The following is a 15,946-nucleotide window of genomic DNA, read 5'->3' on the forward strand; positions in this document are numbered from 1 at the left end:
TTTATTTTCATCATTTTTGCCATTTTCTCCGATGTGGCAAAAACAAAAAATTAGCTAAGGATTAACGCTAAAGCTGAAACATATCTTAAAATGTCTTTTAGGTCAAAATTATCACTGGGTGAAAATCAAAAGTTTTATGCGAGGGCGAAAAAAAATCCCTGATTAAATGATTCCCTGTATATGATACAAAGACAACTAAATTCCCAGTACATTCCTAAACATGTATATATATTACGACTCGCCAATCTATTAGTTTGCATTTTTATAAACACTAATATGAATACAGCTATACATATTTATTTATAGAGCTTACTTCATAGAATCTTCTAAAGCGCCAGCAGAGTATCACCAGGACAGATATACCAAAGCTACTTTTACACATCATATGGGTCAAAATCACATGTAGTTCTGATGACATCTGATCAATAGAATACCATTACAACCAAATCAAGATGTTGGTTGGTTGCTTAATGTATCAAACATGTTTTCACTGTTATCATCATTTAGCAGACACAAGGACAGTGGACTTAAATAATATCTCTGCCTCCAGTGAGACATGGCCATGTCGGTCAAGTATGTCCTCCAGTGAGACATGGCCATGTTGGTCAAGCATGTCCTCCAGTGAGACTCTGCCATGTCGGTCAAGTATGTCCTCCAGTGAGACAAAGCGATGTCAGTCAAGTATGTCCTCCAGTGAGACATGGCAATGTTGGTCAAGCATGTCCTCCAGTGAGACAAAGCGATGTCAGTCAAGTATGTCCTCCAGTGAGACATGGCAATGTCGGTCAAGCATGTCCTTCAGTGAAACATGGCCATGTCGGTCAAGTATGTCCTCCAGTGAGACAAAGCGATGTCAGTCAAGTATGTCCTCCAGTGAGACATGGCAATGTTGGTCAAGCATGTCCTCCAGTGAGACATGGCCATGTCAGTCAAGTATGTCCTCCAGTGAGACATGGCCATGTTGGTCAAGTATGTCCTCCAGTGAGACTCGGCCATGTCAGTCAAGTATGTCCTCCAGTGAGACATGGCCATGTTGGTCAAGTATGTCCTCCAGTGAGACAAAGCGATGTCAGTCAAGTATGTCCTCCAGTGAGACATGGCAATGTTGGTCAAGCATGTCCTCCAGTGAGACATGGCCATGTCAGTCAAGTATGTCCTCCAGTGAGACATGGCCATGTTGGTCAAGTATGTCCTCCAGTGAGACTCGGCCATGTCTGTCAAGCATGTCCTCCAGTGAGACTCGGCCATGTCTGTCAAGCATGTCCTCCAGTGAGACTCGGCCATGTCTGTCAAGCATGTCCTCCAGTGAGACATGGCAATGTCAGTCAAGCATGTCCTCCAGTGAGACTCGGCCATGTCGGTCAAGCATGTCCTCCAGTGAGACATGGCAATGTCAGTCAAGCATGTCCTCCAGTGAGACTCGGCCATGTCTGTCAAGTATGTCCTCCAGTGAGACACGGCCATGTTGATCAAGTATGTCCTCCAGTGAGACATGGCCATGTTGGTCAAGTATGTCCTCCAGTGAGACATGGCCGTATCAGTTAAGTAAGCGCACTGGCAAACACGATAACTCTATAATTATGCTATCACTGTAATGAATGCAGGTGTTGATGTCCCAGCCTATTTCTATAGAGGTCTAATGAAAAACATATCATAATCATAAACTTCCCTAATATCCCACTATCATCAAACAATAACTTGGAGTCAGGTTCTCCTAAATTTTATCTGTAAAACATTTCCAGTTAGTTAAATGTGTCATAGAGATAAAATAGATATGTCTTCCATTGCAATTAAGAATCAATTAAGTAATGATCAAACATTAAATTTCTGGTTTCCTTCCAAATCACATTTCATATACTTTTAGATCAAGAAAATTCTGAGCTTTAGAAGTCATTTATAATCACTGGTATCAAATGAAACAACACATTTGTAATAAAACGACATAAGTTTTAGAATAGGGTGTAACCCCACACACATCATATTTATCTAGCTGTAAATCTATGACTGTCAAATAGGTCTACCTATATCTGATACCGTTATGCTGCTCATTAGCATAACCCACTTCAAACACACCCACAACATCAGGTGTATGTCAGCATAAACAGTACATTATGACTTTGACCCATACATCATTTATTACAGTACCCTGTAGTGAATTTATACAAGTTAATATCAACATCCAACATAGCATTCAAAAGCACATTCTATAATATATCACGGTCAATTCTCAACATTAGACACACTACCTAATTACAAAAACATCACCGATTTGTTAGGTAGTCTGACTTCCAAGTTTTAGCGACTTCAAATCCTTTTTGTTTCAGCTTGTAGTCCAGAATGGCTTGTTGGATCTCCTCTTCAGTATTCATTACAAACGGACCTAAATTATAGAGGGGAAAAAAACATAAAACAAAAATTCTATTATCAGTATTTATCACTGAATTAAGCATACAGTGGTGTTGATCTAGAAAACATCAGTCTGAACTGGTTAATGTTTTATTTGTGTCAGATATAAGTTGTACCAATTATGTTAATTTTATTTACGTGTTTTCGATTCTTCACTAAAGATAAATCCTCCCTACTTTGTCTCCTCTAACAGATTAAGGTCCTCACATCCTATCCCAAGTCATCAAACAAACAAAGATTCCTCATTTAATATCCATATGATTTGTGTTGATTGTACATTGAATAAATCTGATCAATCATTTTTTTCTATCTTCCCTCGTAAAAGTGTAAAATAATGTTATTTGTGAGTTGTTCATTTTACGTAAACACATGTAACTCAAGTCTAAATCAATGTAAATGTTGTCACTTATCAAATTTCAGATCAATAAAAGATATTGTCACTTATCAAATTTCAGATCAATCAAAGATATTGACTTTTGCCAAATTTCAGATCAATAAAAATACTGACACTTGCCAAATTTCAGATCAATAAAAATATTGACACTTGCCAAATTTCAGATCAATAAAAATATTGACACTTGCCAAATTTCAGATCAATGTTATTGTTGACACTTACCATGGGTAGCAACTGGTTCACCTAAAGGCTGACCACCTATTAACACAAAATGACATTCCTCTGGTCCCTGAAATATCAAATATTACAGTTTCAACACATGTCATTTGAACGAGACACTGTTGTGTGAACATCACTTGTACACACATAGCTATGGGTATTGAGTTTCTTAATGGTTTATTTCACACCTTTGTTACCTTGAAGGAAGGTCAAGGAAAATTTTGAACTTGAGAAGAAGTCGAAAATGTGTTTTCAAGATGGCAACCATGTTGGATTTCGGACCAACCCGAAATTAACACACTTTGGTCAGGATCATGTCATGATCATTTTAGGTAAGTTTCAGTTCAATGAGACATATAGAACTTGAGAAGAAGTTGAATATGTTTACGATGGATGACGGACGACGCCGGACAAACGGCAATCGCAATAGGTCATCAGACCCTTCGGTCAGACGATGTAAAAATCCCTTATGAAGTGATTTATGATAATATTCCTCACATAATATACTACTACACACTATAACAGGTTAGCTATGATAATATTCCTCACATAATATACTACTACACACTATAACAGGTTAGCTATGATAATATTCCTCACATAGAATACTACTACACACTATAACAGGTTAGCTATGATAAAATTCCTCACATAAAATACTACTACACACTATAACAGGTTAGCTATAATAATATTCCTCACTTAAAATACTACTACCTACACACTATAACAGGTTAGCTATGATAATATTCTTTACATAATATACTACTACACACTATAACAGGTTAGCTATGATAATATTCCTCACATAATATATTACTACACACTATAACAGGTTAGCTATGATAAAATTCCTCACATAATATACTACTACACACTATAACAGGTTAGCTATGATAATATTCCTCACTTAAAATACTACTACACACTATAACAGGTTAGCTATGACAATATTCCTCACATAATATACTACTACACACTATAACAGGTTAGCTATGATAATATTCCTCACTTAAAATACTACTACACACTATAACAGGTTAGCTATGATAATATTCCTCACATAATATACTACTACACACTATAACAGGTTAGCTATGATAAAATTCCTCACATAATATACTACTACACACTATAACAGGTTAGCTATGATAATATTCCTCACTTAAAATACTACTACACACTATAACAGGTTAGCTATAATAATATTCCTCACATAATATACTACTACATACTATAACAGGTTAGCTATGATAATATTCCTCACATAATATACTACTACACACTATAACAGGTTAGCTATGATAAAATTCTTCACATAATATACTACTACACACTATAACAGGTTAGCTATGATAATATTCCTCACATAAAATAAATACTACTACACACTATAACAGGTTAGCTATGACAATATTCCTCACATAAAATATATACTACTACACACTATAACAGGTTAGCTATGATAATATTCCTCACATAATATACTACTACACACTATAACAGGTTAGCTATGACAATATTCCTCACATAAAATATATACTACTACACACTATAACAGGTTAGCTATGATAATATTCCTCACATAATATACTACTACACACTATAACAGGTTAGCTATGATAATATTCCTCACATAAAACACCACTACATACTATAACAGGTTAGCTATGATAATATTCCTCACATAAAATACTACTACACACTATAACAGGTTAGCTATGATAAAATTCCTCACATAAAATACTACTACACACTATAACAGGTTAGCTATGATAATATTCCTCTCATAAAACACCACTACATACTATAACAGGTTAGCTATAATAATATTCCTCACTTAAAATACTACTACCTACACACTATAACAGGTTAGCTATGATAAAATTCCTCACATAAAATACTACTACACACTATAACAGGTTAGCTATGATAATATTCTTCACATAATATACTACTACACACTATAACAGGTTAGCTATGATAAAATTCCTCACATAGAATACTACTACACACTATAACAGGTTAGCTATGATAATATTCTTCACATAAAATACTACTACACACTATAACAGGTTAGCTATGATAAAATTCCTCACATAAAATAAATACTACTACACACTATAACAGGTTAGCTATGACAATATTCCTCACATAAAATACTACTACACACTATAACAGGTTAGCTATGATAATATTCCTCACATAAAATACCATTACCTACACAATAAAACAGGCTAGAGATTACCTTGTTTACTGCAACTAAGTTTTCCCCTTCATCATTGAGAATGAGGGCATGGTGAGGGCATCCCTCGGTCTGATTCCCTTCTGGTCCTAATCATTGAGAAAAAGAAACCAATCAACAGTAAATATGGGCAGTGACATTGAGTAAAAAATATCAGCAACGGTGAGTAAAAGTGAAACAAAACAAGGTACAGATGTGTATACATCTGAAATGTTCAGTTCCTGAAATTCATTGTAAATGGGTAGAAAATGTGGGATTTAATTGTTCCAATATTAATTTTTGAATATATATGTAGATTGTTGTTTATTACTTACCAAACAAGGCTTTACCACTGAGTACATAGACAAATGAATTCCACCCTTTCTTAATAGGCTGAACCAGTTTACCATCTTTCTGCATCTTGAAGTCTAAGTACACTGTTTGTGTTCTTGTCAACATTGGCGACTACAAAAGTTGTCATTAAAATCTAATCACACACAAATTTATGATTAAAATATATAAGAGGATGAGATTCAACAGATTCACAATCATCATCCAGTTCAATCGTACAACACAAAATCATTGTGTTAACAAGATATATAAGCACAAAAATGTACACAGAAATAATCCATTTACCAAAAACAATCCTTTTTTCTCATATTTATATATATATATATATAAACCAGGAACACATATTAATGAGAGAAAAAATACAGCCACTACTTACTAATACAGAGATCAAACTGACCTTGACACCTTGAGATTCCCCAGCAATGACCTTGACAGTGGTGTTGTCCTTGGTGTTCCGTGGAATATCCTTGTCTTGGAGTTCCTGATAGGCAGGATCAATCATCTTGTCTTTGCTGGCTAAATTTACCCACAGCTGAAGGCCATGAACCTCCTCTGTACCAGAGGGCATCTCACAATGGACAATCCCTCTACCAGCAGTCATCCACTTCAAAATAATTATATACAACTTTCACTTCTCATGATCCTCCTGTTTTGATGGATAAAGACTGAGAGTACAAGAATTTCATAATCAGTGATGTTTTACAGTAAGCATATACTGTAATTCATATAAATCTTAAGTTGAATCTATTTCTTAAAATCCTTGTGTGTGTACTTTTAAGAATCACTGTTTCCAGATGGTTCTGTTATTGGATAAGTTTTGCACTTTAATTGTCTGTCCATCTGTCCATCCATCATTCTCTGTATCACACCGATACCACTATTGCGTAGCTGTGATCATGATCTGGACATGAGCAGGCTCAAATTTCAAAATGTCACAGAATCAAAAAGCTGATTTGTTTTATGATAAAAAATTTTACAAGTATGTAAATATTCATCCACACCAGCATTATCAACACCGGTTTAAACTTTGTCCTTGACCTTGGGACAGAAGACAATATTCTAAAAGTAAATCCACCAGAATATACTTTGTATGTTTCCAATCGATATAAGGTTTATAATGTACTATAATGTATAATCCTTAAGCACAGGGAATAGTATGTCAATAGGTCTAGTGAAAACAGTCGTCAGTGATTGGTTCCCTGTTCCCTAATGTACTTCTAGTAACTTTAATCATATACTGTACCCTAAACTACTGACACCTGTATAAATCTCACCTGAACATCACCAGCATGAAGGGTTCCCTTGTGACCACAACAGTCCTCATGCATCCCAGCACCTTGCAGGACATATGATACCTGTAGATCATAAATCAGCAAATGAGAATTTTTGAAAATTTAACTCATATAACAGAAGGTAAACATTATTACCTTGATTTAAACTCATTTGTTTCTAACAATGAATTAACTATGAAATTGTTGTTCAGCTAAAAGATCCAAAGATCAATGAGGCAGGGACACAGACAGGAAAGAAGAGGTCCACATCAACTACAGTAGGGGAGTTGGGGAAACAGAGTGGATGCTGGAACTGTGAGATGTAACATAACTGGGAACACCTGTCAGAAGACAATGAGTCACCTGTTCACACTTCCAACAGTGGGATAAAGGCTAACATTCAGGAGCAACAGCAGGTGATTCAGAAGGAAGTACAGAGAGTAGAAGAGGATAGATGTGTGAACTGTGCAATCAGGATATAGGGGCCTGATGGAACATCACAGATAAAAGCTTACATCATCTACATAGGCTGAATTGTGGTAGATAGAACCTTTCAGGATCTCATTCATGTTATGATCATTATATGACACTCTCGCATTGCCCATTAATCTGCACCTGTAAGGAATGGCCCAATGTTCCACATCTTGTCTGGGTGCAAGAAAGACAATAACCTGTTGGACAGAGCTCAATCATGGGAGATGAGGGAGGACTTGGACGAAAAGCATGTCTTCCTAGACATTGTTGAAACAACACTGATGCCTGATATCAAAACTAATAATTGCAGTTGATCTTAAAGTATTATGTGAAGAAGGCTGTGATGGAGCCCATGATGGGAAGAACACCAACAATGATGAGTAGATGGTGGCAAAGCACAGGTTAAACAGAAAGATTGTATAGCTCTTCTCAGTCGAGGTTTTTGCAGACACTAGGAGTCACAGGAGGAGATAGAAGTGCAGCCATTAGATGTTTGGAGGTAGCTGCCAAGAGAGAATCATGTTCGCTATTGCAATGTCAAGACAAGCCAATGTGGAAGTAGACATAGAAGAGTTGTAGTTTAGTCACCCCTGTAGAGGATGTTGTGGTTTAGTGGCAAAATATCTGAAAATCTGACATTGACAGCTGCTTCACAACAGAAACATACCAGCGACTTAATCTACCCAAGATTTGTCATAGAATGTAGAAGAGCATCATATTATGTAAGTCATCATCAATCAAATGACTGGCAGTATAAAATATATTGATTTAAATCTGTACTTACAGTCTCAAAGCCTCGGTGTGGATGGTCAGGAAACCCTGCTGGTGGTGTTATGTAAAATTCATCAAGCATCAAAAAAGGATCCAGGTAGTCAACCTAGGAAAGTTAAATAAAAAATATACCATTATTTATTTTCTTTATTTCAACAAATATTTGTTATCTCATGCATGTGTTAGCCCTGAATTGTAAGACTTCCTAATTCCATTCCAGTTCCAGTGCTACCAGACAAAGTCTTAATTTCTTTCCTCTGGCAACTCTAGGGCCTATGATAATTTGATTATGAATAACTGTTTAACCGATGCTAGTTTTTCATATAGTATATTACACTGAAGAAATTCTATATTCAAACTAAATTCCAATATCATACCAGGCCATTATGAATTGAACAATACTGGCTTGAATGTCTAGAATCTAGAATGGTACATAAATCAACTAATTGCTCATTATTACAGACTTCTGAGATTCCAATGCTATTACATATAACTGCTTGTATTACTAACATAATTATCCTCTTCATTCCACTGCTGTATCATTCAACTGCTTCGTTACATAGCCACTACATTGCACTGCTGCAACATATACCTGCTGTATAACTTAGCCCTGACATTCCAATATTGTGTTATACTACTGCTATATATACAGTTGTGGTAATGCATAACACACCTAAAACCTTTGTATGCACAACATAATGTGTGCACACACTCACTATACAGTATCTAGTGCTCAAACATTTTGTAGTTTTGTAAAAATTGTTGACTATTATTACAGATTGAAAATTAAGTGAAAAAATTTATTAATAGCTACAAAGGTATATCAACATTGATCAGTAATTATAGAAAGTCTTTTTTCAATACAACAGTTTTCGCAATAACACTTAACCATGCATTATTTAGTCTTTCCATCAGATAGTTTTACACTTCGGTGTGCCACGAGCAACAAAAATTACCTGTATACAGGTAATTATCCTGCAACTGGCACTGCCATTGTTGGAATACACCTGCCACATATATTTTCGCTGTATTTTGCTGTGACGGAAAACAGCTGTATTATGTTTAACAATAATCATAACTGATAAAATAAGCAATTTTATATTGTAATGAACAATTTTATTTTAAAAAATTCATAAAATTGCTGTCACATCTGTTGAAGTTTGGAACTATATTTTGGTGCAAAGCAATTATTTTGCCATACCTCATCAGGTAAAATTCATGGTAATATCAACATCAGGTAAGTAAAGATTGAACAACAAGAAGTTTTGATTGCTGAATTTAGGTCAATATTGCAAGATAAATAGAATATAAGCTGTATTTTAGCTCTGGACAGAAAGACAAAAGTGGCAAGCTTTTGTCTTCCTTCACCTTCGCCAAAATTCAGGTTATATTTTAACATACTGACCATGTATTATCTCTAAGTTAACAAAATAATAGAAAAATGAGAGTAACACAGAGGTAATGAAAAAAAAATATTCCTGAACCACTGTATGAGATTTTAACTATTTTAAGAATTTATATCCCCTGTGCTGTATAACTGCTCAATAATATATCCTTAGGTAGCAGTTTCTCGGTGTGGCCATGGGTGACATTTTTGTTATTTAGATTACCCTATTATAAAGGTTTGAATTAAAATTTTAAAAAATAAATCATTGCTAAAATTGGTCTTGTCATGTTTAATTGGACAATGTGGGGTTTCATTTTTTTCAGAATAATATTTTAGCTTTGTGTTTGAGATTTCAATTTGGGCAGTCTCGAATCTGTGTCTACGCACAAAAAACTAGCTTTACAGGAAGTCAAATTTTCATAGTGTTTAGATGTGGTCATATTGTGAAGGATTTCCATGCTGTGTTGGAATTTGCTGAAATGTAAGTAATTTATTACCATGACAGTGTTGTTGATTTTAAGACAGGTCTTCAGAAATAAATTTCTTCTATAAAGTTACAGTGTTCGGTTGGAATAAGCAGTATTGTTTTGCATTTTAAGCATTTTTTTTAGTTGGTAACCATGGCAATCACATGTCAGAAATCAGAGAAATGTTTTGATTTACACAAATTTTATCTCTCTACTATTAATGTAATGGTTATGTAGTTTGTAAATATATATATATATGTAATTATGTGTTTTTCATAATTTCAGGAAAAATGCAAATTAACTGTTTCCTGCTACCTTAACATCCCAATGCTGTATCATGCAACTGCCTTTTATAGCATATATACCCTGACATCCCAAAGTTGTACTGTACAAATGCTTAATATCTAAGATGTACTCTTGGCATTCAGATTTCAATGCTGCACCATACAACTACTATAACATACCCCTGGCATTCCAATGCTACGCCGCACAACTGCACCAATATCCTCCTTCTGTTCCTCAGCATACACATCCTGTTTTACAGTTTTGACCGACATCTCGGGTAATGTTCTACTCTCACTAATTACTTTTTACTTGATGTACTGTCACAAGCATTCTCTGTCTCACAAACTCAATCTCTCTCGTAAAAGAATTCTTACAACTGATGAGGAGTGACAGTGGAACACCTGCAATAAATCAAACAAATATTTAGATAACTTTAGTATAGACTTCAGTTCTTCAGTATACATGTATGTAAGTGATGGTATCTTCAAGTTAGTAATGTCAATGGAATAGTAGCTCTTATAACACAACCAGTAGAAGATTTGAATGTGATGAGGACAAGGAAGACCACATACTCTCACACATGTATGAGTAGGTGTTAACAAATATAGTCGAACTGACTACAGTACATTATTATTTTCAGTACAGTCGAAAAAGTTGGTTGATTTCACAAGGAATGTCAGTGCTAGTACATTTCACTTTGGTCATTTGTCTGATGAAGGTGACCATGTAGTCATCAAAACACCACACTCAAATCTTCTACTGGTTGCATGTGTTATAAAAATCTTCCATTTTTCTACCGTAATATCTAAGAACTGGCGTAATTACATAATTCTATAATATGTTATACCACTGTGTCATTTCCAGAAAATATTTGGTGTCAAAAAAAGGCATAAAATAGTATCTCTTATTCATCATTAACATAAAAAATTTCAACTTTTATACTTTCGTTGTATAGAAAACTGTAACTCTCCAGAACCACAGGCACCTGTGTGTAGCTCTTCAAAGACATTAAAGAGAGTTGCCCCCCTTCCCATGTGTTACAAAAGATAATTATATGGTCCTTAAACCTGAACCATTACTCCTATTGAGAAACAATCTTCCTCAACCACCCCTTGAAAATTTCATATAGATCAACTTGGGTGAGCAAGATTAAAGTTACCTCCCTTATGATTACCCTTATCAAAACACCAATTATCGAAATGAGGACTTGTCATACTGGTAAGCTTACTGTACCATTATGGAGAATAACTGTTGTTATAAACAATTAAGTGAATTCTTGAATGGTACCTGTAAGTTATACACAATGCGACATGCTCTCGGCCATTACGACATTAGCGTACGTGAAATGAAATCGGCAGCTTCAATTTGCATTTTTTACCCGCGGACATTACATGGAAGGTGAGTTTTTTCCCCAGATTTTTGTGTCAAAAAAGGGGTGCGGACATTACACAGATGCGGACATTACGTGGGTTTTTACGGTATGTCTGTATCACAAATATTGCTTTGGTTAACATAGTATCTCGGTTTTACTTGATTGCAACAAGTTTTCACTTCATTCGTTGATACAAAAACATATATTATCTATTTATTTATTTTAAAAGAGAGCTCTCATGTATTGCTGTTGCTGTTCTGGAAAATGTTTGCAGTCATTCTGATGCTGCAGAAATTTGATCACTATAATTTTGATCAAATTGTAGTACAGTATCCTCTATGAGGAATATTATCATAGATAAACTGCTATAGTGTGTTGTAGAATTGATGTGAGGAATATTATCATAGATAAATAGTATTAAGTAGTATTTCTAAATTGGAGAAACTAAAAATATGCATATAATACACAAACTGGCCTATTACATGCCACTTGGGTTGTGGATTTGTTAAAAAAAAAATAGCCAAAATCAATTTAAACTTACCTTTTTCAAATTGTTTGCCTAAGTCACATTTTCTTAATCATAAAACATCATATAGTACTTTCAGTCTATATGGTCTATGTCACAATAGTACAATCACTATGATGGAAAAAGTTTTTAAATAGCTTGCATTATCAGAATACATATTTTAAACAAAATTATTAACCTCATCATAACTACATGTAACTTATTATAATATGTTACAAAAGTTAGTGTTTGAACGATTTCTGCTATTTCAAGTAACAAATTCATACTCAAATTGCAGTGTACCTAATGTGTGCCCTGGGAAGAATGAATGTCCTGTAAGTGTCCTGAATCATATTTAGCAACTAGCAGTTCATTAATCAAGATATTTTTATGATATTTTTTGTTTTATATACTTTACATGAATGTCTAACAACATGCAAAAGTTCATTCTGGCTCACTGATTGAAAAGTATTGAAATGCACTGTTGAAGTTAACATGAGCATGTCTAGCAACAAATGAAACATCTTTTTGATTGGCAGATTAAAACATATTGAAATACACTGTTGAAGTTAATGTGTACACATGTCAATGCAATATACTTACCAGACATGGAGGCGTATAACAGGAAAAAAGACATATTTAACACCCAGCAGTTTGTGTATAAAAGGCCAGCATCATACGCAACTTTGTGATTTTCCTCAACCTGATTTTATGTGAGGAATAATATCATTGGTAATTTCCCTCTCACAACGAATTTCAAGTTATGATATTGTAGACTGTGTGTATATAGTATTACTCAGTACATAGACCTAACCTTGTCTGTCCATGTGTGTATGTTTACTTCACACCTGAGTGAGAGAGTGGAATGTATGGACATGGAGCACCTGTTACTATGCATGCCTCTTGAGCAACCCTCACACACCACAATCCCTCATTCTATCACTTGCAGCGAGGAGAAGTCATACAGCTCCCACTGAGACCTGGTAAGACAGACTGACCAGTGTGATAGTAATTGTCTATAGTTTAAATCTTTTTATGTGATTCCAATTTTAATTCCATTTGAATGTTTATGTGATAAAATTTGTCACATAATATATGTATATCTGTCTCATACATTGTTTATTTATTGCAGTTGTAGGCTTCATGTGAAATAAACCACTAAAGAACCTTCCAGTAAAGTGTCCTTCAATTAATTTGTTACAATATTTACATCAGAAAAAAATAGTTTTTATGAGAGGAATATTACCGTGGATCACCTATTTGTGTGAGGGATACTATCATGGATAATATAACCTGGTTAATATTATACATTACCATGCTCAAGTAGGGGATCACTCTGGAAGCTATCTTGTGTTTCAGCAGTACACAGGTATAAATAACTCCCAATGCTGTCATTTTATTACAAAAGCTAGAGTCAAAAAGTCGCAACCATTCCCTCTACCGGGCCCCAGCAAAGATGACTAACATACTACAGGCCTTCTTCAGTTGCGTCTAGAGTAAAATAGGATTGACAGCTAGCTTTAGCTGAATGTGACAAAGCCAAGATGAGTGCACTACATCGCCTACGATACCAATGTAGATAAAAAGACGAAGGATCTCACAACCAAGATGGACTGTGTAACCTTACGATAGAAATAGCAGCCTACCTTTAGCAGGATATCCCTTGACAGCAAGCACTTACCATTGGGTATATTACGGGTGAAGGTCGCAAGAAGTTTTCTATCTCCGCAAAAAAGAGTTCCAATTTTCCGCTACTTTCGTTTTTACTACGAAGGGACATGGATATATATGTCTAAGCCTCCAGTTTTGACAGAACTAAATTAATTGACACTTTCAAAAAATGGCATATCAGTGGATAGACGTTTTCTTGCCTTCATGGTGATTAAGGTCGATGTTTAACCGGCATGGCAGACGTGGCACGAACATAGCCAGAGACATATGTGTGTTTGAAGTCTCTGGGCATAGCATATACACTGCGTACCACACGGACTTAACTATCACTTGCCTTTACTATCACAGTGGTTGGATTTACCTACCGTGGTCATTTCATGTATCCAGCACATGTTATTATGGAAGTAAATGAGGACTTGTTTTTTTTATTTCTATTACTATTAAAAATTGTAAGTTAATATAAAATAAAGCGTTTTCTAGTATCTTGATGCTTTAATTTCCAAAGCAAACAAAATAACTGCACACTTGCCTTAAAAATATGAAAATCATTAGTCTTTTACTGCACCTTCTGATGTTGTTACTTTTCCTCTATTACAATCAAAGTATCTGGATAAAAGAAAAATGGGTTGTTCTCCTTTAACTTGCCATACTTAATGAAAATTTAAAAAAATACATTCATGTCCAAAGGTAACTGTAATGTATTGGTGTGCACAACAAATGAACTTCAGTCTTTTGTAATGTATTGAATGCACAAAAACATAACTCCAATTCACTAGCGTGTGCACTGGAGTTAACCTCACTGCGCAATTAAATTTCAAAAAATTAAAAGAATTTTTTATGATATCGGTATGTGTAATTTATAGGTATTCTAAATGATATCTAATAAGCACATTGAAGTTCAAATCATGGATCTATACATTTATATTGACGATTTATACTCATTAATCTGATACTCCAAATTATATCAGTTAAATGTGAACTATATTCAAAGACAGAAATGTAAATGTAGACAGATTAACAAATTACTAACTAGCGTGACTCTGAAATATTTAGAGACTTGTATCTTTTATCAAAATGTTGTACATTCTACATATATTAAGCTGAAACCTATCGATATCGAAATATGACGCTCCCAACCCGTGGCGGTTTGTGTTTCTCAGCAAGCTAAGGAATAGACCGATCTTTGCTGACGTGGTTGTTGTTGCTCTTGAGAACAAGCAGCGGGCCTTCCGTATACTGTTTAGTGAGGTAACCACTCATTACAACGGGACCCCATTTCAAAACGATCCAGAATTTTCACGGGGCAATAAACTCAGTAAAACAAAATTAAGTACATTGTATATTTACTTCATATTTGAAGTGAACATGAGGATGGACTGGAGATAATATCGTAATGTCACGGAGTTCACTACAATAATTCTCTGAGTGCGATGCCTTGTTCATTACATGTTCACTACTAAGTGAAATTGATGCCAAGTTTAGTTTTCCACCAAATGTACCAAAGTGGACGAATTTTCCCGTTTTTACCAAGGAAAGAAGGGGGAAAGGTCTTCTATGTTTGTTAACTACATTCTGGTTATGAATTATTTTTAGTAAACGAATATTACGTCATTTGAATTAATTTAATTTATCTTTGTTATCAGCTCACCGTTCATATGTTGAATGAATCAAGGACAATTCACTGGGCCATGACCAATTACCATTTATAATGTTCTAAACCAAAATACTGACAGATCATAAAAAGGATCCGTTGACTATAAATATTAATAAGTCCTAAGTAAGTTCCATTTATCTTTTACTGTGATTTTGAATGTCTGAAGGAGGATAGGGGGTAACTATATTCCACTCTGAGCTACTTGTTTAAGGGTCGATAGTTGTTCTGTTGAAACACTTATATTTAACGTTTATGTCAAAACGATTAAGGTCAATCGTTTTAATGACACATATTTAGATTATTCCAAAGAAGTAAGTTTAGTGATTATATCTAGGTTAATTGGTTTTAGTTGAATAATGCAAAAATACCAAACACTTATTATATACACCTAACTTCTGGATTAATATCAATATACAGAGACTGCGATTAAAGAACATTTCATTTACTGGCAAGATAAAAGAAGCTTACTGACGAGATACAAACTTAAGATTTCTA

At 34.7% G+C, this 15,946-nt stretch overlaps 2 protein-coding genes across 2 annotated transcripts; one reads left to right on the forward strand and one right to left on the reverse strand.

The window, feature by feature from the left end:
• The first annotated feature begins 611 nt into the window (after nucleotides 1–611).
• On the forward strand, nucleotides 612–1,469 carry LOC132545526 (uro-adherence factor A-like). Its single transcript, XM_060209210.1, has one exon. It carries the CDS (start codon nucleotides 612–614, stop codon nucleotides 1,467–1,469), a length of 858 nt encoding a protein of 285 aa, XP_060065193.1.
• Nucleotides 1,470–1,833: 364 nt separating this feature from the next.
• On the reverse strand, nucleotides 1,834–10,576 carry LOC132545602 (pirin-like). Its single transcript, XM_060209297.1, has 8 exons — nucleotides 10,429–10,576; nucleotides 8,124–8,216; nucleotides 6,869–6,949; nucleotides 5,992–6,198; nucleotides 5,579–5,708; nucleotides 5,268–5,353; nucleotides 3,023–3,089; nucleotides 1,834–2,380 (listed from the first exon to the last, which is right to left on the reverse strand). Exons 1-8 carry the CDS (start codon nucleotides 10,519–10,521, stop codon nucleotides 2,262–2,264), a joined length of 876 nt encoding a protein of 291 aa, XP_060065280.1. The 5' UTR covers nucleotides 10,522–10,576; the 3' UTR covers nucleotides 1,834–2,261.
• Nucleotides 10,577–15,946: the final 5,370 nt, after the last annotated feature.

Source organism: Ylistrum balloti, unplaced genomic scaffold (assembly GCF_031769215.1).
Source record: "Ylistrum balloti isolate Yb309-2 unplaced genomic scaffold, AGI_CSIRO_Ybal_v1 Utg369850, whole genome shotgun sequence".
Lineage (NCBI taxonomy): Eukaryota > Metazoa > Mollusca > Bivalvia > Pectinida > Pectinidae > Ylistrum > Ylistrum balloti.

Bases quoted from the DNA above. Each gene is read 5' to 3' on its own strand.
- LOC132545526 (XM_060209210.1), top strand. From the start codon at position 612: ATGTCCTCCAGTGAGACTCTGCCATGTCGGTCAAGTATGTCCTCCAGT.
- LOC132545602 (XM_060209297.1), bottom strand. From the start codon at position 10,521: ATGTCGGTCAAAACTGTAAAACAGGATGTGTATGCTGAGGAACAGAAG. The intron at 6,199-6,868 runs GTGAGATTTATA...ATTATTTTGAAG, and splicing joins TTCATGCTGGTGATGTTCAG to TGGATGACTGCTGGTAGAGG. The intron at 3,090-5,267 runs GTAATCTCTAGC...TTGATATTTCAG, and splicing joins ACTTAGTTGCAGTAAACAAG to GGACCAGAGGAATGTCATTT.